The sequence below is a fragment of the Phascolarctos cinereus genome, unplaced genomic scaffold, assembly GCF_003287225.1.
Source record: "Phascolarctos cinereus isolate Bilbo 61053 unplaced genomic scaffold, phaCin_HiC Scaffold_1;HRSCAF=81, whole genome shotgun sequence".
Lineage (NCBI taxonomy): Eukaryota > Metazoa > Chordata > Mammalia > Diprotodontia > Phascolarctidae > Phascolarctos > Phascolarctos cinereus.
This window is the reverse complement of record NW_027555514.1, coordinates 144,550,493-144,570,424: the sequence shown is the minus strand read 5'-3', so window position 1 is coordinate 144,570,424 and position 19,932 is coordinate 144,550,493. Positions and strand designations below refer to the sequence as shown.

The following is a 19,932-nucleotide window of genomic DNA, read 5'->3' as shown; positions in this document are numbered from 1 at the left end:
CAATATTTGCTCAATTAATCTTTGCTCTATTAACAGATATACCAGATGTACTATTATGTTCTTTGTTCTCATCTAAGTAGGGGATGAGCTGATTAGTTATCTCTAAACAATAGGAGTTCATGTACCACAGTGAAGATTTCCCCCCCTTAATCTGAGAGGCAATCACTAACAAGCTTCAGCTGGAAATGCTTGTTGTAAACACAGTGTGAACCTGCTCCTGGACTAATAAATGATGTTCCTTCTGTTAACAGAAGCAAATCAATTTTCAACTGTAATTAATTTTTTACACTCATTTTTGTATTTTCATGTTAATATATTAAGTCAAGTTTTTTCACCTTAACCTTGTACACTTACCATATACTAAACTTTGAAATATGTACAAAATCCCAATAATGTTAAATGATTTAAATAAAACATAACATTTTATATAAATACACATAAATCCAAAGAGAACTACACCTGATCTAATTTCAGTATCTGACAGTATCATATCTATCGACAGAGGCTTATCACAGCTGGGGGTGAAGGGAGGTGAGGAGGAAGCCATGTACATTGGGTTCAGTGTTATGGGGAGCTCAGGGAGCACTTACTTAACCCACTGCCATGGCAGAACGAAGTGGGGCAATCCCTCTAGCTTCAGTCACTCTCAGGAGGTGGCTTACACTGATGAGTATGGGGAAGTGGAAGTTACATCTTTCACTAATCTGCATTTACCACCAATCACGCTCTTCTCAGCCCTTCATCACCATATAGATCCAAGTAATTGGGGGCTATACACACAGAAGGGAGGAGCTACTGCTAACACCAATGCAGCTCTGGCTTCTGCCAAGACTTTGGCTCCTCACCAGGGCTGTCAGAGAGGAATGGTGAAAAGGCCATGTGCTGCCCAGGACCAAAAGCTTCTTTAACCATATAATTTTCCTACCCTTCTAAACTAATTTATACTAAATAAGGACAGAAGAGTAAACTGGCTCCTAAGCAACTTCTTGCTCAGATTAGTGGTCTCCATTGAATGACCTTGCCCACAAGCATTACCATCAACTCTGTTACTGTCCTCACATCAATCTCCTGTAATTAAGGAAATCTATCTCTGGAAAATCATTTCTCCTTTCTTCCTTATACTCCCCTTCAGTGCTGACTACTTCTTGCCTCCTCCTGACACATACAAGGCCAGGAGGTGTTGGCATTTTTTGTTCTTCCCTTTTACTTCTACACTGCAAATACTCAAAGTTTTTTTTCTTAGAGTTCACTCCACATGCACATATCATATTTGTTGAGATCCTGTTGTCATTTGCCAACCCCTAGGTCACTATTCTTCCTTTACAAAGTGGATCAGTACCGTGGCTGTTTAACTCCTCATCTCAAATCCTGCTCTCATGCCTTAGGGACTTATCATTCTCATGTTCCCTCAAACATTCTGGCTTAATGATTCATCAAATTTCACAACTCTAAAGACCTCCAACCCTATTCTACCTTAGCCAACTACAGATTTTGTTACATTTTAGTCCCAAACCTATCATTTGTTTTCATTTAAGTGTTCTAGTACCTGCCCTCTGCTCTGACTTTACAATCCTTCCTTCTGCCTTGACTTTACTGTTAACTAGTTGGACCATGCTGTTGAATTGTCCTCCATGCTTAATTCCCTTCACTTCTTGTCCTTTCTGATTCACACACAGTGCAAATCCTCAACCAAGCTTACCTCTACTATCCACCCACATCTTCTGCTACTACTCACAAACTATTAAGAATGTCACACAGCTGTACCAATGGAATACACTACAAATTCGTGTTATTTAAATGCACCTAGCCCTTCACTGCTACAGGATAAGACTTACTCTTCCTGAACCTCAATTACATCCTCTACAGTGGTGCTTCCAAATCTCTCTCCTCCAGCCCCTATTGTACCCTTTGCCTCTGTATCTTAGGAGATGATCTCACTTTGTAATTTATTGAGAAGCTGTCTTCCCTGGGCTCTTTCTTCATTCCTATTTTATGCCTTGAAACTTCTCAATCTCCTTATCTACCTCCTCCTCTTTTCATATAGATTTGGAAGAAAAGGTGGTCTCTCTTGCTTGTCAGTGCTAACTTCTTTCCCTCTATCTTTGGTTCCATGCTCTCCCTGGCCTTTGATCCCCGGTTCTTTCTTTGCTGCCTACAAACATGCATAAGTAGGTGGAGTGACCCTAGGGTGAGGGTTGGCTTAGGTTTCTGGAGGAACAGGCATTGTCCATGTGGCTTAACAATGATTAGAAAATTAAGATGGCGGAGTGAAAGCAGTGACATGCTTGAGCTCTCCCCCCAAACCCCTCCATAATACCTATTAAAAATGGCTCTAAACAAATTCTAAAACAGCAGAACCCACAAAAAGGACAGAATGAAACAAATTTCTAGCCCAAGACAACCGGATGATTGATCAGAAAGGTATACTGAACCAGGCTGGGAGAGGAGCGTGGGTGCAGCAAACCTGAAGCAGGCCTCAGAGAACTGAATCGCTGGCAGCTGTGGCAGTTTCCAGTCTCCTCAATCCATGAAAGCCAAAGACAACTTAGAAGGTCAGTGGGAAAAGTCTGTTTCTGTGGTGCTGAGAGAGGAGCTAGGTCAGCGCCAGCTCCAGAGTGCAGAGCTCGGGCGCAGGGTGGTGGCTGCATTCTGAGCTTCCAGCCCACAGACTGAGGGGGAATCAAGTGGCTGATCAGAGGGGGACTGCAGGGATCTCTTGCTTTGCCCATGCTTGGATCTGGGTCACAGTTCTGGGTGTCAGGTGAGGACTGCTGGTGGTAGAGTTTGTAGTGGTGGTGCAGAGAAAACCCTCCTCACAATTCCAAGACAGAAAAGACTGCTTGTGGCCAGTCACTCAAACACCAGAGCACAGGCCAGGAAAAGAGTAAACACCTCTACCCTTATCATACCACCTTGGAAGAACTGAAAATTTACAGGTCCCTAGAAGCATCTCTGAAAACAGCTATACATGGGGTAGCTAGGTGGCGCAGTGGATAGAACACCAGCCCTGAAGTCAGGAGGACCTGAGTTCAAATCTGACCTCAGACACATAACACTTACTAGCTGTGTGACCCTGGGCAAGTCACTTAACCCTAGTCAAAAAAAAATTTAAAAAAACAAAACAAAACAAAAAACAGCTGTATAAACCCCCAAAGCTTGGGACAGTACATTCACCATATTAGAAGCAGACTCTTACCTTAACAAAGAGTTTAAAACTCAAGTAGTTGGCTGGGATCATGAGCAAACCTCGCAAAAAGAGTCAGACTATATTATCTTACTTTGGTGACAAAGAAAATGAAAACATATAACCACAAGAAGACAACAAAGTCAAAGCTCCCACATCCAAAGCGTCCAAGAAAAATATGAATCCGTTCCAGGCCTTGGAAGAGCTCAAAAGGGATTTTGAGAAGCAAGTAAGAGAAGTACAGGAAAAACTGGGAAGAGAAATGAAAGTGATACAAGAAAATCATGAAAAACAAGTTAACAGCTTGCTAAAGGAGACCCAAAAATATACTGAAGAAAATAACACCTTAAAAAATAACCTAACCCAAATGACAAAAGAGGTCCAAAAAGCCAATGAGAAGAAGAATGCCCTAAAAAGCAAAACTGGCCAAATGGAAAAGGAAGTCCAAAAGATTACTTCCTTAAATACTTCCTTAAAAATTAGAATAGAGCAATTGGAAGATAGTGACTTTATGAGAAATCATGACACAGTAGAACAAATCCAAAAGAATGAAAAAATAAAAGACAATGTGAAATATCTCACTGGAAAACAACTGACCTGGAAAATAGATCCAGGAGAGAGAATTTAAAAATTATTGGACTATCTGAAAGCCATAATCAAAAAAAGAGCCTAGACATCATCTTTCAAGAAATTATCAAGGAAAACTGCCCTGATATTTTGGAACCAGAGGGCAAAATAGAAATGGAAAGAATCCACAGATCTCCCCCTGAAAGAGATCCCCAAAGGAAAACTCCTAGGAATATTGTAGCCAAATTCCAGAGTTCCCAGGTCAAGGAGAAAATATTACAAGCAGCCAGAAAGAAACAATTCAAGTGTGGTGGAAACACAATCAGGATAACACAAGATTTAGCAGCTTCTACATTAAGGGACCAGAGGGCATGGAATTTAATATTCCAGAGGGTCAAAGGAGATACGATTACAGCCAAGAATCACCTACCCAGAAAAACTGAGTATAATCCTTCAGGGGAAAAAATGGTCATTCAGTGAAATAAAGGACTTCCAAGCACTCTTTATGAAAAGACCAGAGCTGAATAGTAAATTTGACTTTCAAATACAAGACTCCAGTGGAACATGAAGAGGTAAACAGGAAAGAGAAATCATAAGAGACTTATTAAGGCTGAACTGTTTACATTCCTGCATGGAAAGATGATATTTATAACTCATGAGACCGTTGTCAGTATTAGGGTAGTGGGAGGGGAAAAATTATATGTATGTACGTATAGATAGATAGAGGGCACAGGGTGAGTTGAAGATGAAGGAGTGATATCTGGAGAATAAAATTAAGGGGTGAGAGAGGATTATACTAGGAGAAGGAAAAAGGGAGAGGCAGAATGGGGTACATTATCTTGCACAAAACAGACAAGAAAAGGTCTTTACAGAGGAGGGGAAACAGGGGAAGGTGAGAGGAAATGAGGGAATCTTATTCTCATAGGATTTAGCTTAAGGAGAGAATAACACACACACTATTGGGTATGGAAATCTGTCTTACCCTACAGGAAAATAGGGGAGGAAGGGGACAAGAGAGCAGGGGGATGATAGAGAGAGGGACAGATTGGGAAATGGGTAATCAGAACGAAGTACTTCTGGGGAGGGACACGGTCAAAAGAAAGAATATAATAGATGGGGGGGGCAGGATAGGATTAAGGGAAATAGAGTTAGTTTTTCACAACATGTCTACTATGGAAGTGTTTTGCATAATTGCACATGTATGGCCTGTATTAAGTTGCTTGACTTTTCAATGAGGGTGGGTGGGGTGGGAGGAAGGGAGAAAATTTGGAACCCAGAGTTTTAGAAACACATGCTTAAAAAAAATGTTTCCACATGCAGCTGGAAATAAGAAATACAGGAAATGAGGTACAGAAAGTGGAAGGGGAAGGGAATAAGAGAAGGGGGTTGGGGGAGAGATAGAAGGGAGGGCAAACTGGGGAAAGGGGTATTCAGAATGAATGCCATCTTGTAGTGGGGGGAGGGCAAGATGGGGTGAAAATTTGGAATTCAAAATCTTGTGGAAGTAAATGTTGAAAACTAAAAATAAATAAATTTATATAGGAAAAAAACAAACAAAAAATAAAAGTAAAATGAGCATTTCCATATACACAGTATAAAAGAAAAAAGAATTGTACATGAATCACTATTAAGCACCACTTGCTTTCTTTCTTAAAAACATGATAAGTTCAACATGTAACTTTCAAAAAAAAAAAAGAAATGATGAGCAAATGGACTTCAGAAAAACCTAGAAAGACTTGTAAGGACTGATGCTGAGTGAAATGAGCAGAACCAGGAGAATGTTGTACACAGTAACAGCCATGCTGTGGGATGACTGACTTTGACAGGCTTAGCTCTTCTCAGCAATGCAAGGATCTAAGACATCTCCAAAAGACTCACAATGGAAAATGCTATCCCTATCCAGAGAAAGAACTATGGAGTTTAAATGCAGATCGAAGCGTACTATTTACTCTTTTTTTCTTCTGTTTTGTTTTGTTTCTTCTTTCTTTTGGTTCTTCCTATTGGTTCTAATTCTTCTTTACTACATGATTAATGTGAAAATATGTTTAACAGGAATGTATATGTAGGGCCTATATCAGTTTGCATGCCATTTTGGGGAAGGTGGGAGGGAGAGTAAAACTCAAAAGCTTTTGGAAGTGAATGTTCAAAACTAAAAATAAATTAATTTAAAAAAAAAAGGGGAGATTTGTTCTGTGAACTTTGGATCCTAACAGGCCACATGTGGCCTGCGGCCATAGGTTGCCCACCCCTGATTTAGGCCCTCCATTTTTTGTTCTGTTAATCTAAGCATTTTACATTTTTGTAAATATCCATCCCTTTCCTTTAGGTTGTCAGTTTTAATAGTACATAAGGGGGCAAAAGATTTTCTAATAATAATGTCCTTTACTTCTTCATTCATTGTGAATTTACCTTTTTTCATTTTTGAAAATGTCACTTTCCTCTTCCTTTTTAAATTCAAATTAACTAATGATCCATTTTTTTTAAAAAAAGCTCTAATTTTGTTTATTAATTCAATGGTTTTCTATATCAAATTGTCTACCATTTTTAGAAGAGGGGAGGAGAGGGAAGGAAGGAAGGAGAAAGATTTGGAACTCTAAATCTTGTAAAAAATGAATGCTAAAAATTGTCTTGACATGTAATTGGAAAAAAAATTATTATTTATAAAAGAATAATTTTTTTAAAAAAGTACCACCTCCAAGGTCAAAGATTAACACATTTCTCAGCACCAACTTTTTTGTCCTAGCCATAAGGAATAGGAGCAGCACTTGGCTTACTGATGATTCAGAGCACACTGAGACTGGTGATGGTTGCAGCATCTTTGGTGGTCTGACTGTGATTATGGCATTTGTGATGGTCTTCCCAAGTAAAGCTTTGGTAATTTCTTTCATCTTGGTCAAAACCACAGAAGATAATCTTCTGGATAGAAACTTTTGGTCTTTCATTTGGATTCCACTTGGGCCTTAGACCTGCCCGTGCCATTCACCATTGTGAAAGGCCAGTGCTTCATGTCTGACTGTACAACTGCACCATCAAATCTGCAACCATCAGACATTTGGCATCAAAGACTGTGTTGGTGAGTTCACTGCAACTTGATTTTTTTTGTAGCACCAAAATGTTCTATGTTGGTGAAGGTGACCTAGTTTGGGGTGGTCCTATTTCTTTGGTCATTAGCAATGATCTCCACTTTCCTATGTTGGAAGACTCCCACACAGGAGTAAGTTGTGTCAAGATCAATGCTAGCTGCAGGTATCTTTGACATGGTTGCTGGGGCACTGGGGGTTGTAGCTTGACCACTGTGAGGCAAGAAGGGTTGCTATTGCATTAAGTAGAATACTTGAAATATTAATCAGATTTTAAATGATCTTATTATTTGATGTAACATGATAGCTAACACTGCTAAAAGTTACAGGACATTAAAATTTTCTTTATTAATTAACAAGTGTTTATTCTCTCTCGCTTCCTACAAGACTATTATTTGATGCTCGTTCTCCTCCTATTATGACTCAAAGACATTTAATGACCACTGTGGTTGTATCCTTACCTTGTTACCCTTGCCTACCCCTTTCTGTTCCTACCCTGGGTGTCTCTTTAAACAACCCGTTTTCCCTTGTGTGATATTAAAAGGTAACAAAAAGACCAATAAAGACCATATCAAATAGTATTTTAAGTGTTTTATACCACAAATATATCATGTAGTGTTTTAAGCATTACTGGCCCATCTAATTCTTCTGTGAAGTTTCCTTTAGGTCCTTGAAACAGACCAGCACACCCTCTCAATAGTAAAACTCCCTCTGTACCAAAATATATTGATTTTTGTCAAAACAAAGAATACTAGTTTTGGAATCAGAAGACTTAGATTCACATGCCAGTTTCTCTACTTACTAGCTCCGAGATTTTAGTCTGCCACTTAACATTTTTTTAAGCCACCTTTTCCTCATCTGTAAAAAGGGATTAATAATGTTTATCTATATATCACAGGAATGTTGTGAAGAGAGCACTTTGTAAACCTTTAGATGCTTTTTAAACTACACATATGTACATATTTTTAATTGCTATATAACTATAAGCAAATACTACCTTACCTATAGGTTCATATTAACATTGAAGAGATTAAAAATGTGCTAAAATGTTTCACTATATCTGGCAGAATTAATAAAGAAACAACACTTTCTTCCTGATAGAGAGCTGATCATAAGCTAACCTTCTGCAGGAAGGAGTGGAAGAAAGGGTTAGGAGTAGAAGACAGGCATAAATGAAGGAAAAGAAACTCCTGAGTTAGATACTAAAGGACTTAAGTCATTTCTAGAGCTCAAAATTCCACTTACCAGCTCATAAACTAGCTTGTTAAAATTCATTAACTGGCTGAAATTTGGAACCGGGGCAGAAGGAGTTAAGTATTTTGTCCACAGCTACCTGCTTCTCCAGTCAAAGCCATTGTCCACAAACTTCCAAATAACAGAATCTCCTGAAAATTCATAGAATCCTGGTGCTAAAAGGGGTCATCTGGAGGCCTCTAGTTCATCCTGCCACAAGATCCTTGACAAATGGCCACTTATCAAGCCTCCACTAGGAACACATGCAGTGAAGTGGAATCCACTACCTTATGCTATGCAGGGCTTCTTAAACTTTTTCTACCTACATTTTCCACAGCATTCACTGGCATTGCGTGGCTTGAGGGCATGAGCAGGGTAAAGTGTGCATGCTTTGTTTTCAGAACCAAGGCTGCAGTAAAGATGCAACAAGGGCAAGTGCTACCAGAAACATTATGCATTTGATTTATAATTAATTTTTGGTCACAGTGCATTCAAAAACCTTTTAATGTTGCCAAATTTTTCGAGACCCCATATGGGATTGTGATCTACAGTTTAAGAAGTGCTGTGCTTTAGCACATTCCACTTTTGGATCTTCCTCTTCAATAAATTTTTCCTTTCTATTGAGCCAATATTTGCCCTTCTGTAATTTCCCCCCACACTGGCCCCAATTTTTCATTTTGGGGACAACCAGAATAAATCTCATTTTTTTTCATGTGACAAGCCTTCAAATGTTGAAAGACCACTGGCATGTCCCCCTTCTCTAAGTCCTCTCTTCCAGCTAAACAAACTTTCACATCACATTCAAGTTCTTGTCACACCCTTTGTGCCTTGCGCTTGATGCACTCTGCCTTGTCAAGGTAGCTACTAAAATGTGGGCAACCAAACACAGGACTTAAGATCTGATCACATGAAATACTTAAGCAATTTCATGGAACCTTCCTTGTTCTGAACATTGTACTTCAATCAATGAAATAACACACACACACACACACACACACACACACACACACACACACACACACAAACACGTAACTGCAGACAGAAGGTTGGCTTTAAAGCCCTATATTCAAATTCTGTTCCTGATACATATTAGACGTGTGACCACAGGCAAGACATAGAATCCTCATTTACCTATAGCAATTCATTAAGACTATAAAGTTGCAACATGGGTCCCCTAAACTGATGAAATCATATGTCTGGATTAGTCCTACTCGATCCTTTCTCCACAGAACTGCATCAGCTTTTTTGCATACTCTGCAACACTACTGACCCATATTTAGCCTGTATGCTTTCACTAAATGGCTATTTCAGTCAGCAAGGTGAATGAAAAGAGTGACTGATAGACTTGGAGTCCAGAGCTCTGTATCTGAATCCTGGTGCTGATATTTATGTGTCACATGATCATAAGCAAGTCATTTAACTACTAAGCCTGTTTCCTCATCTGTAAAATAAAGAGAATAACATTTATAATATCTATTTCACAGTACTGTTGAAAGGAAAACACTTTTGAAACTCAAAAGCATGTTAAAAAAAGTTACTATGATTATTTTAATCATATCTCCCCGTTCTATACTGGTTCAATGAATCATTTTGAACCCAATTGTAGACATTAATTCTTCTTAAAAATTTTAATTAAAACTTTATTTTTATTGTGAATTTAATTACCAAGCATTAGCATTTCAGTATACTGAACAAAAGAATTGTATATAGAACTTTAAGCTTTTGTTATAAGTTTTTTAGAATACTAAATTTAAAATGGTAAAAACAAAAGTACCCTACTTATATCCCCTTCTGAATTTCTTTTTGCTTTTTTTTGTACTTTCCCCACTAAATACCAACCTGTTACATTTGTTATAATTTCAAGTCCTGATTGTTTCTCAAAGAGATACTAAAGTGATCTAGCACTGTTGGGATATAAAGTATTATAAATAAACTATCTGGAACTTTCTAGATAACTAAATCCATTTATGCAGAAAAACTTAGTTTTAAAATCTGGGAAAGTTATCTTTCTCAAATAAAATGTATCTTATATTTTCTTGTATTCTGAAGTCTTCTGAATCTTATCTATAGCAATAGTACAGATTTTTTTTTTAGTAACACCTTTAGTTACTGACTTTCCAGTATATATTATTTAATCATTTAAACAGTTTAATGTTTAAGGTTATATTTGCTATAATGGTTTACATTACATTTTTGAATTTAAATATCTGTAAAACCCATCACCATTTTACTACTACCAAACCTCTTATTTTTAAACTCTTATGCTTTCAAGACAAATAAAATTTACTAGTATTGAAAACATTTTCCATAAAATTATGAATGTATATTTATATATGTGAACAATATATTTGGTACATTTATTAGAAACAATCCTTGGCTTTGAGAGTGGCAGCTATAAAATACTACCTTAGGGAAAGAAGAGTTACTGACACAGTATTGTTATAGTGAAGCTGTAAGCGTAATTTATGTAACTTTTTTTTCATCCCTAAGGCATTATCTTACATGTCACCTTTGAGTTATGGGTCCATTTTCTAGACTCCAGTGAAAAAAACAACTCTGGAAAAAGGCCTGATGCACTATCATCATCACAAAGAGAAAGCTGCTATAATCTGAAGGATCTTAACATCAAATTCAGAAAAGGCTATAAAAATGAGCACAATATTCTTTAAAACCAAACAAAACACAAAATCATTTTTCTAGATAATGGGATAAAATAAATTGTGATGCTAAATGATTTGTCCTAATATTGACATCAGCATTCCAAGTACTCCTTAAAATAGTGCTACCATTTAGAGAGACAGGTCAATTCTTTGTACTCTTATTCATAAAACATTCTAACATGATCTAAAAAAAAACCCCCCTAGAAATAAGCAATTTACTTAGGACAGGATTGGAGGACTGTTCTAGTGGTAGCACAGTAATATACAGCAAAACCAGGTGTAGGTTAAGAGATTTGGGAATTTAATTTACTGCACCACTGAAGACAGAGTATTGTTTTGGTGATGCTCTTTACATATTGAAGAGAGTGTGTGTGTCTCTCAAGTAGCACTCATTCTGACCTATTCATCAGTGAAGAAGGTATTAGATAAGATTCTTTTTACATTTTTGAAATGGAACCCCCTAACAATCTTAGCTATGGTAAAGGGGCAAAATGGTAAAGTGATAGGAAAACAGCACAGCTTTCTGAGATTTATATATTTAATAGAATCAAGTTTTTGGTTAGGTATTTTGGAGACACAGAAATACTATGTGCGTGTGTGTTTGTATATGTAAATATATTTTGATCTAGAGTCCTGACAAGTCTAAAGATCCACAGAGAAAGAGAGCAATGACAGCCATACCATTTTAAAATTACATTAAATATTAGGGGTTGGTTTTGAGAAAAAGCCTCCTCCAAGCTGAAGACATAACTCAATTAAATAAATATGTTAATGTAACATTTAGATACAAATCAGTTCACATGAGCACGATAACATACCATGTTATATATTGCTAAGAACTTTACAGTTTACCCAACTTTTGATATGTCTCACTTGCTTATCACAACAACCCTGTTTGGGATTTTAATTTTTTACAACAATTTCTTTTTATTTCATGAAATTCAGTTGCCTTTTGCACCAACAATGAATTGAGACACACACACTCTACAATGTGCAATCAGATTTTTAAAAATGCATCCTCCTTCTGCTCCAGACCTATGATTTCAGTGGTGTAGAAAGATTTCTGTGCAGAAAATCCTTCTACAGATACAGATCAGCAACTCATCTATCAAAAGTTGCCTGGACACTGAGAAGTTAAGTGACTTCCCTGGATCATGGAGATAAGTACCAGAAGCAGGTCTTCCTGATTCCAGCACTAGCCTTCTATCCACTATACCATATTGCCTAAGTTATATAATTTTGATAATAAAAATTTCTCTTAAACTATTATTTAAATAGACAAATTAAAGGATTGCAAACAAAACACTTTATGAGTAGAATGTATATATTGTTAGTTCTTTTGTTGGTCTCATTTGCCTGTTTTTCTTCTTTATAAGAAAGAGTTTAATTAGGCAGGGTATATCAACAAATGATTATGGCACTAAAAGCAAAAGGTCTCAATACAACCTAAAAAGAGAGAAGAGCTTCTCAGGTAATAAAAAGAAATAAACAAGGAAATAAACAAGCAGGGGAGTAAAATCATAATCATAGCTAACAGTTACAAAGTGCCATGCACTGTGCTAGCTGCTTTACAATTATTATCTTCTTTGATCATCATAACAATTCTCTGAGGGTACTATTATTACCCCCTTATTACAGATAAAGAAACTGAAGCAAGCTGAGGTTAAGTGATTTGCTCAGGGACAGTATTTCATAGGGCTATAAGTTCTAGATTACCACAGTCTTCAAAGAATTAAAAATAAGAATCACATAGGACAATGGAAAGGGATGTGCTACATGTCACCAGGCTAAAACACATTACAAAAGGAGCTACTCTGAAGAACTAGAATAAAGGGTCAATGAAATACATAATTGAAAAGATGGGCTCATCATGAGGTGAAAGTAAGGGATTGTCAAGCATAGATTGTGTGCTCCTCTATTATTCTCACCTTGCAAAAGAAAGTAAGGAAAGTCAGGAAATAAACCTATAGGGAGAAATGGACAAGTACTACCTAGAATAGGCGGGTGTGAATATTTTTTTAATGGCATAACTGAAGGGAATACATAATGATTGACTGTTTACATGCAACCAAGAAAAAAAAAAACTCCGTCACTTTTAGTGGTACCAATCCTGATTCATTTTCACATTAGTCACTCTCCAAACCCCTTACACAGAAAAATATGGAATATTACTTACAGAAACTGGAAAAACATATCTTTTACAAATAATAACTATGAAAAAAAATTGACACCCAAAATGTATATCATATGGCTACAAATGTGTAAAAGAACTATGTTACAACACATAAATGGTAAAATAATATGAAAAAGTAGGTCTCAATAGAAAGTATAAGCATGAACAAGAATAATATTTTTTAAATTCTCAAAATTCTTAATAACTAAGTACATGAAAATAAAAAAGAAAAAACAGATTGCACCTATCGCTATCAAATTGTTAAAGATGATATAAAACAATAAAATCCAGTGCTCATGTGGCTACGATAAAATAGGTAAACTGTTTCATTACTGTTACAATTGTGAATTTGTATAACCTCTTTAAAAACCAATATAGAATTAATTACATAATAAGAAAAGAAAATGTGCATACCCTTTTACCTCCAACGGCTAACTTCCAAAGAGGTAAATGAAAGGGGGGAAAAAAGCTTATATTGAAAAAAAAATTTCCAGCAGCACTATTTATATCCACAAAAAATGGAAGTAAACTAGGTGACCATTAGTTAGGAAATAGTTGAATAAATATGGTATATAAATTTAATGAATTATAATTCAACCCTAAAATATTGCTATATGTTCCTAATATCATTATAAATCATACTAATGTTATTTTCTAAACATAAAAAAATGAAAATTAATTGATTATTCTACTTTGATAATTCTGTGGTATTTAGGCCACAATTTATTTTTCTGTAGATTCAGTCTCATGAATCTCTACTTCTGAAATGTTAAGAATGTTTCTCAAAGTTATATAAAATAATATTGTATTGGTAGGAAAAAGTAGCATTGATTATTCATGAAACTGATTTAAACTAATGTCTACCTAATGTAGATATATTCAAAAATGTTAATTTAGGTACAGAAAAGCATTAATAAAATGATTAATTTGTTTATATTTACCTAAATACATGATAAACTATCATTTCAAAACATTCACCATTGTCCACAAGGCAAAAACTATAGATCAGGTAAATTTGGAGTATTGATTTATAAAATCATATATTTCAAATGATTTTAAAAATCACTACACAAAACACTAATGTTATTATAATGGCTCAAGATTAACTAATTAAAAAGGATTATGTTCATTGTATTTAAGTCATTAAAAAATTATGCTTTCCATAAAACATAGTACATGGCCATTTAAAGTTTTTTAAGTACGCTACTAAATACAATACTAAATGAAAGAAATATAACCAACATTTCTTCTTAAAGTGTTAATTATTCAACATGCTACCTATCAAATGATACCAAAAGGATCAGGAAAGCTGTATATCTGAATATATTTTGCATATACTTTAAATTCTCCAAGAATAACTTGCCTTTTCTAAAAAAACATAATTTTCCCAAAAAGTTGCTTCTCATAATTTTCTTCAGAAACTTGACTTATCATAATTAAAAAAATTAAAACTTTAAGCTTCCCCCATTAAAACATTAAGACAGAATACCTGTTAGTTCTAAAACATAAATTGATTTTTTCTCTTTCAGTAACAACCTTCTTTTAATTATAAGCAGTTTACATTTGGAGAAGAAACAGAAATTTTAAGTAAATTTACAAGGTTATTTAGAATCATAAAAGTACTGCCAATATCCTTATAGACACTATACTTAAATGCAAAAGTATAGTGGTCCACTTCAATACTACTCTGAAAAAAACCAACTGATACTAATTTCTTTAAAAGAAAAAAAAATCATATAACTAGAATTTTCCAGTAAAAATAAAATAAAAACAAAACAGATAAACTTCATAAGGTAAATGGCACTTAGGAGATACTTAATTTATGTAGTTTATAGTTTGTGGATGGAGAATAAAAGTAAAAGAAGAAAAACAATTCCAACAATTAAAGCCTTGTCAACTACTAGGGGAAACAATGAGGAGACATATATTCATTTTTACTTAAATTTTTTTTAAAAAGGCCAGTGTTAATAATTGTTGATTATGAGGCGAATCTTTTCATTGTAAATGTTCAAAGGTGCAAACATTAAAAAAAAAGAGATTTAATAAATGTAAAAATTAACCAAAAAAGTAAAAATATCTTCTCATTACTTGCTGAAGAAACACTAAAACAGATTTTCCACGTGAATTTCACACAGAAACTTAAAAAATTCACGGTATATGTCAAATTGCTTGCCTTCTCAATGGAGGGAGAGGGAAGAGAGAGAAAGAGAGAGAAAGAATTTAGAACTTAAAATCTGAAAAAAGAATGTTAAAATCGTTTTTACATGTAATTAGGGAAAACATTAAGCATTTTTGAGATACAGAAGGCAAGGAAATTAAAGGGGATACAGAAACTTGAAAAAAAATTCAGGATAAAGAATGTAAAATAAATCCTAAAAGCAGATAATTTACTAAATTATACAGCCTTAATATGTTATATATTAAACACATCATTAAAAGGCAGATTTAAAGCCAATTAAAATTTTTTTCTTTTTACTACTCTTTACTCTTTTCTTAAGGCAAACAGTGATTTTTTTACATATATATTAAAAAAATATATATGTGTGCGCATGTGTGTAGAGAGAGAATCAGAGAAAGCCAAAGCATTGCTGCTGTAAGCTTAATTTACTTTACGGTAGTAAAGACATTTAACATTACTGCAAAGCCAGTCTCCAGTTTTTATTTTGTGCATAAATTTTTTTTTGCATAAGAAATGAATATCATGAAAGATCATTTATATTAATTTCAATGTTCTTTCCTCAGAGGAACCATATTTTCTAAATCAAATATGGTATTTTTCTAAATACAATAGATTGTATGAATAAGGATTAATAACTGAGTGCACGAGTAATGTTTTCAATATTTATTGTGACAATGCTGCCATCTAGTGTACATACAGTTATACTATTATTTTTAAATGTATTAAGCATTCTCTTCAAAGAAAGGCAGCTGTGAGTAACTGGCCTAGGAACCAGGGCTACCTGAGTTCAAGTCATACCACTGACACATACTTGCTATACGATCCTGGGAAAACTACTTAATCTTACAGAGTTTGAGGCAACTCCCTAAGATGACAAGTTTCAAAAGAGGTACTGACCTACAAAGGGAAACCGAGTTTTTGACCAGGAAAATAGAAGTATCTTAATGTGAAATCATGCATTCTCTATCCCCATTGAGTATTTAAAGGATTAGGAAGTGTACACAGACTAAGTATACTCACTCTGCCAATTAAGCCACACAATACAAAAGCTAAGAAAACTTTTAAAGTACTCTCATGTGATTTCTGAATTTGTTTCAGAATTTCTGATTTGTTTAGTTTTCTACTTTTTCCTTAATGCTCTCCTTTCACACTGGAAAGAAGATAGGCACCTGCCAATCACTCCCAGGTCTTGTACTACTACAACTATAAGTTCAACAATGAAGACATGAATGGGGACTACTACCACCACTCATTGAATCAACTAGCCTTATCAAGCACCTACTATATGTTAGGCACCAGGTAAATATAATATAAAGATTCAAACAATCTCTTCTCTTTAAGAAGTTTGCATTCTATGGGAGAGACACAGACTAAATACAAACAGAATGGAGAACAAATACAGGTAGCAAGGAAGCAAAGGCAGTAGCAGTTGGGAGGAAAGGCAGAAAACCTCACATTTTATCTAATTTTATCCTTATTGTAAGCCTGTGTTAGAAAGGCCTTAAGGTACATGTAAACTTGATAAATTTACTCTGTCACATAACAGAATGTGAGAGACAATACGTGCATATCAGAAAAAGTTTCTGCATCGGGATACGTAGTTTTAAGTTCTGATTCCCAACACTTCATTAGCTGTGTGACCATAAACAACTTAAATCTCTGAGGCTGCTTTCAGACCCATCTTTTAGTTCTAGCTTATTAATTAAAACCTGCTATCTATTTATGAAATTCTTATCGCAATAACAAATGAAGTGAAATATCTGACTGGAAGTTTCCTTTCAGTAAGTGAGAGCTAAAAAGTTCTTTTTTTTTTTTTGCAACCCATTTGCAAAAGCAAACAGCCTGTAATATTAATATTCCTCCTTAAAATGTAGGTCAGGTCACTTAAAAAAATTTTATATAGCCTCACTTGTTAAGGCACAAATAGTCTTTATTTTTATAGAACTGCTGCCACCTAGTGAATTATTTTTGAAACAGACGTTAACTAAAAAATCTGATAATGGCTGACTTCCTAATATCAACTGCCATTAAGCATAACAATGAACAACAATCTCTATAAGTACTAGGGAAATACCTACAAATAATGTTACAGAAAAAATAACTTCTCTGCCTCAAGTGTTTCCTCACTGCAGTCCACCCTCCAGTCTGCTATCACGTAATCCTGATGTGTAGGTCTGAATAAGTTACCCCTGTATTTAATAAAATCCAGTGGCTCCCTAACACCACCAGAATCAAATAAAAAATGCTCAGTTTGGCATTAAAGCCTTTCAAAACCCGACTCTTTCCTACCATTCCAATGCTCTTACCTTTTACTCCCCCTAATGTAGTTTATGGCCTTCTGGATGTTCCTGAACGTAAGACACTCCCTATTCCAGCTCTGCATTTTTACCAGATGTCCCCCATCCCTACAATTCCCTCCCTCATCTCTATTTTCTGACTTCCTTCAAATTTCAGCTAAAATCCTAACAAGAAGGCCAGCCCCACTTAACACTACTGCCATCCTTTTAGGATTACCTCTATTATTTGTTTACAGTTGTTTCTATGTTCTCTCCCCCATTAGAATGAGCTCCTTGAGGGTACAGGGGCTGTTTTTGCTGGTATTTGTATTCTTACTGCTTAGCACAATGCTTGGCACATAGTAGCTTTTAAGGAAGGCTTGTTGATCAACTTATTAATTGGTCAAATTGAAACTCAATGATTTATACAATGGAAAAAAAATTTCTGGAGTTACGACCTGGATTCAAATTTTACCTTTGAAAATTACTAAATAAATATCTGTAAAATGAGGAGTAGATGGTCTCTGAATTGCAGATCTATGCCTTCCAAGTGCAGCTCTATGATCTTATAATTTCTGATCTTAATTGCAGGCATTATTTCAGATGGTCATTATTATTTTTTATCTTAATTAAATTTTATAAATAAGTAAAGTTCTATCACATAAAAAATTGAAAATTAATCAACCTAAAGCCTTTAACAAATATTAATTTGGCCTAAAGGTTAACAGCCTGATTCTCTATGTTCCCAATTTTTCTCTAAACATTATTAAATTTTCCTAGATTCTGACTTAACTCTGAGATACTGACAGGAAAGAACAGCTATCTTATATTTCTAACAATATCAATTAAAACCAAACCACATTTTCTTCAACAATAGAAATATCAAAGAGCAAGAATTTTGGCAAATAGAAGCACTTGTACTATGTTCTCAAAACAAAAACAAGAATTCCAATGTATATATTTGCACTACAGTGAAGGATATTCATAAGTTTGTATCTCCACTTTGCATGTGCTCCCATGCTTGTAGGTTCAGCTCAACAAAATAAGAGACTCCCTGGTGTCTGTTTCCCACCCTCCAACATTTCCTGCCTCCTTTTTGTGTGTTGTCTACTCACTTTCTATAGTAAGCTACTTGGTGGCAGGGAATGTCTTTCTTTTTATTAACCGCATCTCCAGCACTCAGCACAGTTCCTAGCACATATTACGCACTTAATAAATGTTAATTGAATTGGATTAATTATAATACCTCCCACCCTCCACAAAGAGTCTAGACCTAAAACTTTAAACTAGTGAGAAGCTGTTCATTTTTTTAACACACACATAAAACACTTTTTTCTTTCACATTAACACCACACTTTTTTTAAAGTGTAATTTTTATCAGATAGAGTGTGACATTTTGAGGAGCTCACAAAAGATGATGGAAAAATAAGATAATATAAAATCCATACTCACCTGGGAGAAGATATTTGCAGTTGGAGCAACTCTGCTGTCCACAATACTGTATAATATTGCTAACAATCTGTCCAGAGGAAATGGCTTTGGGCCAAGAAGATGATTGCTAGTCTGTAAGAAAGAAATCAATTAAACAGATTTTTCTTAGGAGCTGAGCACTCTTATTTATTGCACTGCAAAATCCTAAAGGCAATATATTTACACTTTACATAGTCCCTGAAGGAAAACCCTGAAAACTATTCAACCTAAAATCTCTCTAACAAATATGAGGACTGTAAGTCAAAACTTTGCAAGACTCTTCATGGTCAAGATACATAAAAATCTTTTTTCATTTAACACTTTCTGAATTTCCTTCTATTCCCTCTTTCAATACTGGTGTATTGATAGGGAAACATTATTCTCTATTCACTATTCTTAAAATTCAATTATGATAAATATCAGGCATTATCATTTTATTCTCAGATATCAGTTAACAGCTTAGGGATGGCTCACCTAAAATAAACTATAATGAATATTTTATGATCTGTGTAGAAGATGCTGTCGGTCTGAAAATATGGAGATGGCAGATTTGTAAAAAACTTGAGCTGAGGCCTAGAAAACCGTATTTATTTACAAGTAAAATGACACACAAATTTTATCATATACCACTTTGAGCTAAGATAAATTTAAAATGCACTATGATCAGTGCTAAATGAACTTTTACTCAATACATTTATCAGTAATCAGAAAATAATTTAACGTACAAAAATTATTATTTTTAGAAAGTAAGATCTTAAAAAGTAAGAAAGTAATTTACTACAGTGGAAAGATTTGGAGTAGGAGGACCTGGATTTGAATCCTACCTCAAATTTACTAGAGGGAAAGGCATTACCTTTCTCCAGATCTGTTTCCTTAATTTGAAAAATGAGTCAACCAAACTTAAATGATCCTTAAACTTACTGTTCGGTTGTGTCTGACTCTTTCAACCCCATTTTGGGTTTTCTTGGCAAAGATACTGGAGTGGCTTGCCAATTCTTTCTCCAGCTCATTTTATATATGAAGAAACTGAGGCAAACAGGGTTAAGTGACTTGCCCAGTGTCACAGAGCCTCAGGCCTCAGACACACTTGAACTCAGGAAGATAAATCTT

General features: G+C 35.1%; 1 protein-coding gene across 1 annotated transcript in view; it reads right to left on the bottom strand.

Moving 5' to 3' along the window:
• Positions 1-19,932, bottom strand: part of ORC5 (origin recognition complex subunit 5) — a 102,377-nt gene that overhangs the window by 28,357 nt on the left and 54,088 nt on the right. The window contains 1 exon segment of the mRNA XM_078154504.1: positions 18,805-18,915. Within this exon segment, the coding sequence (XP_078010630.1) occupies positions 18,805-18,915 (111 nt within the window).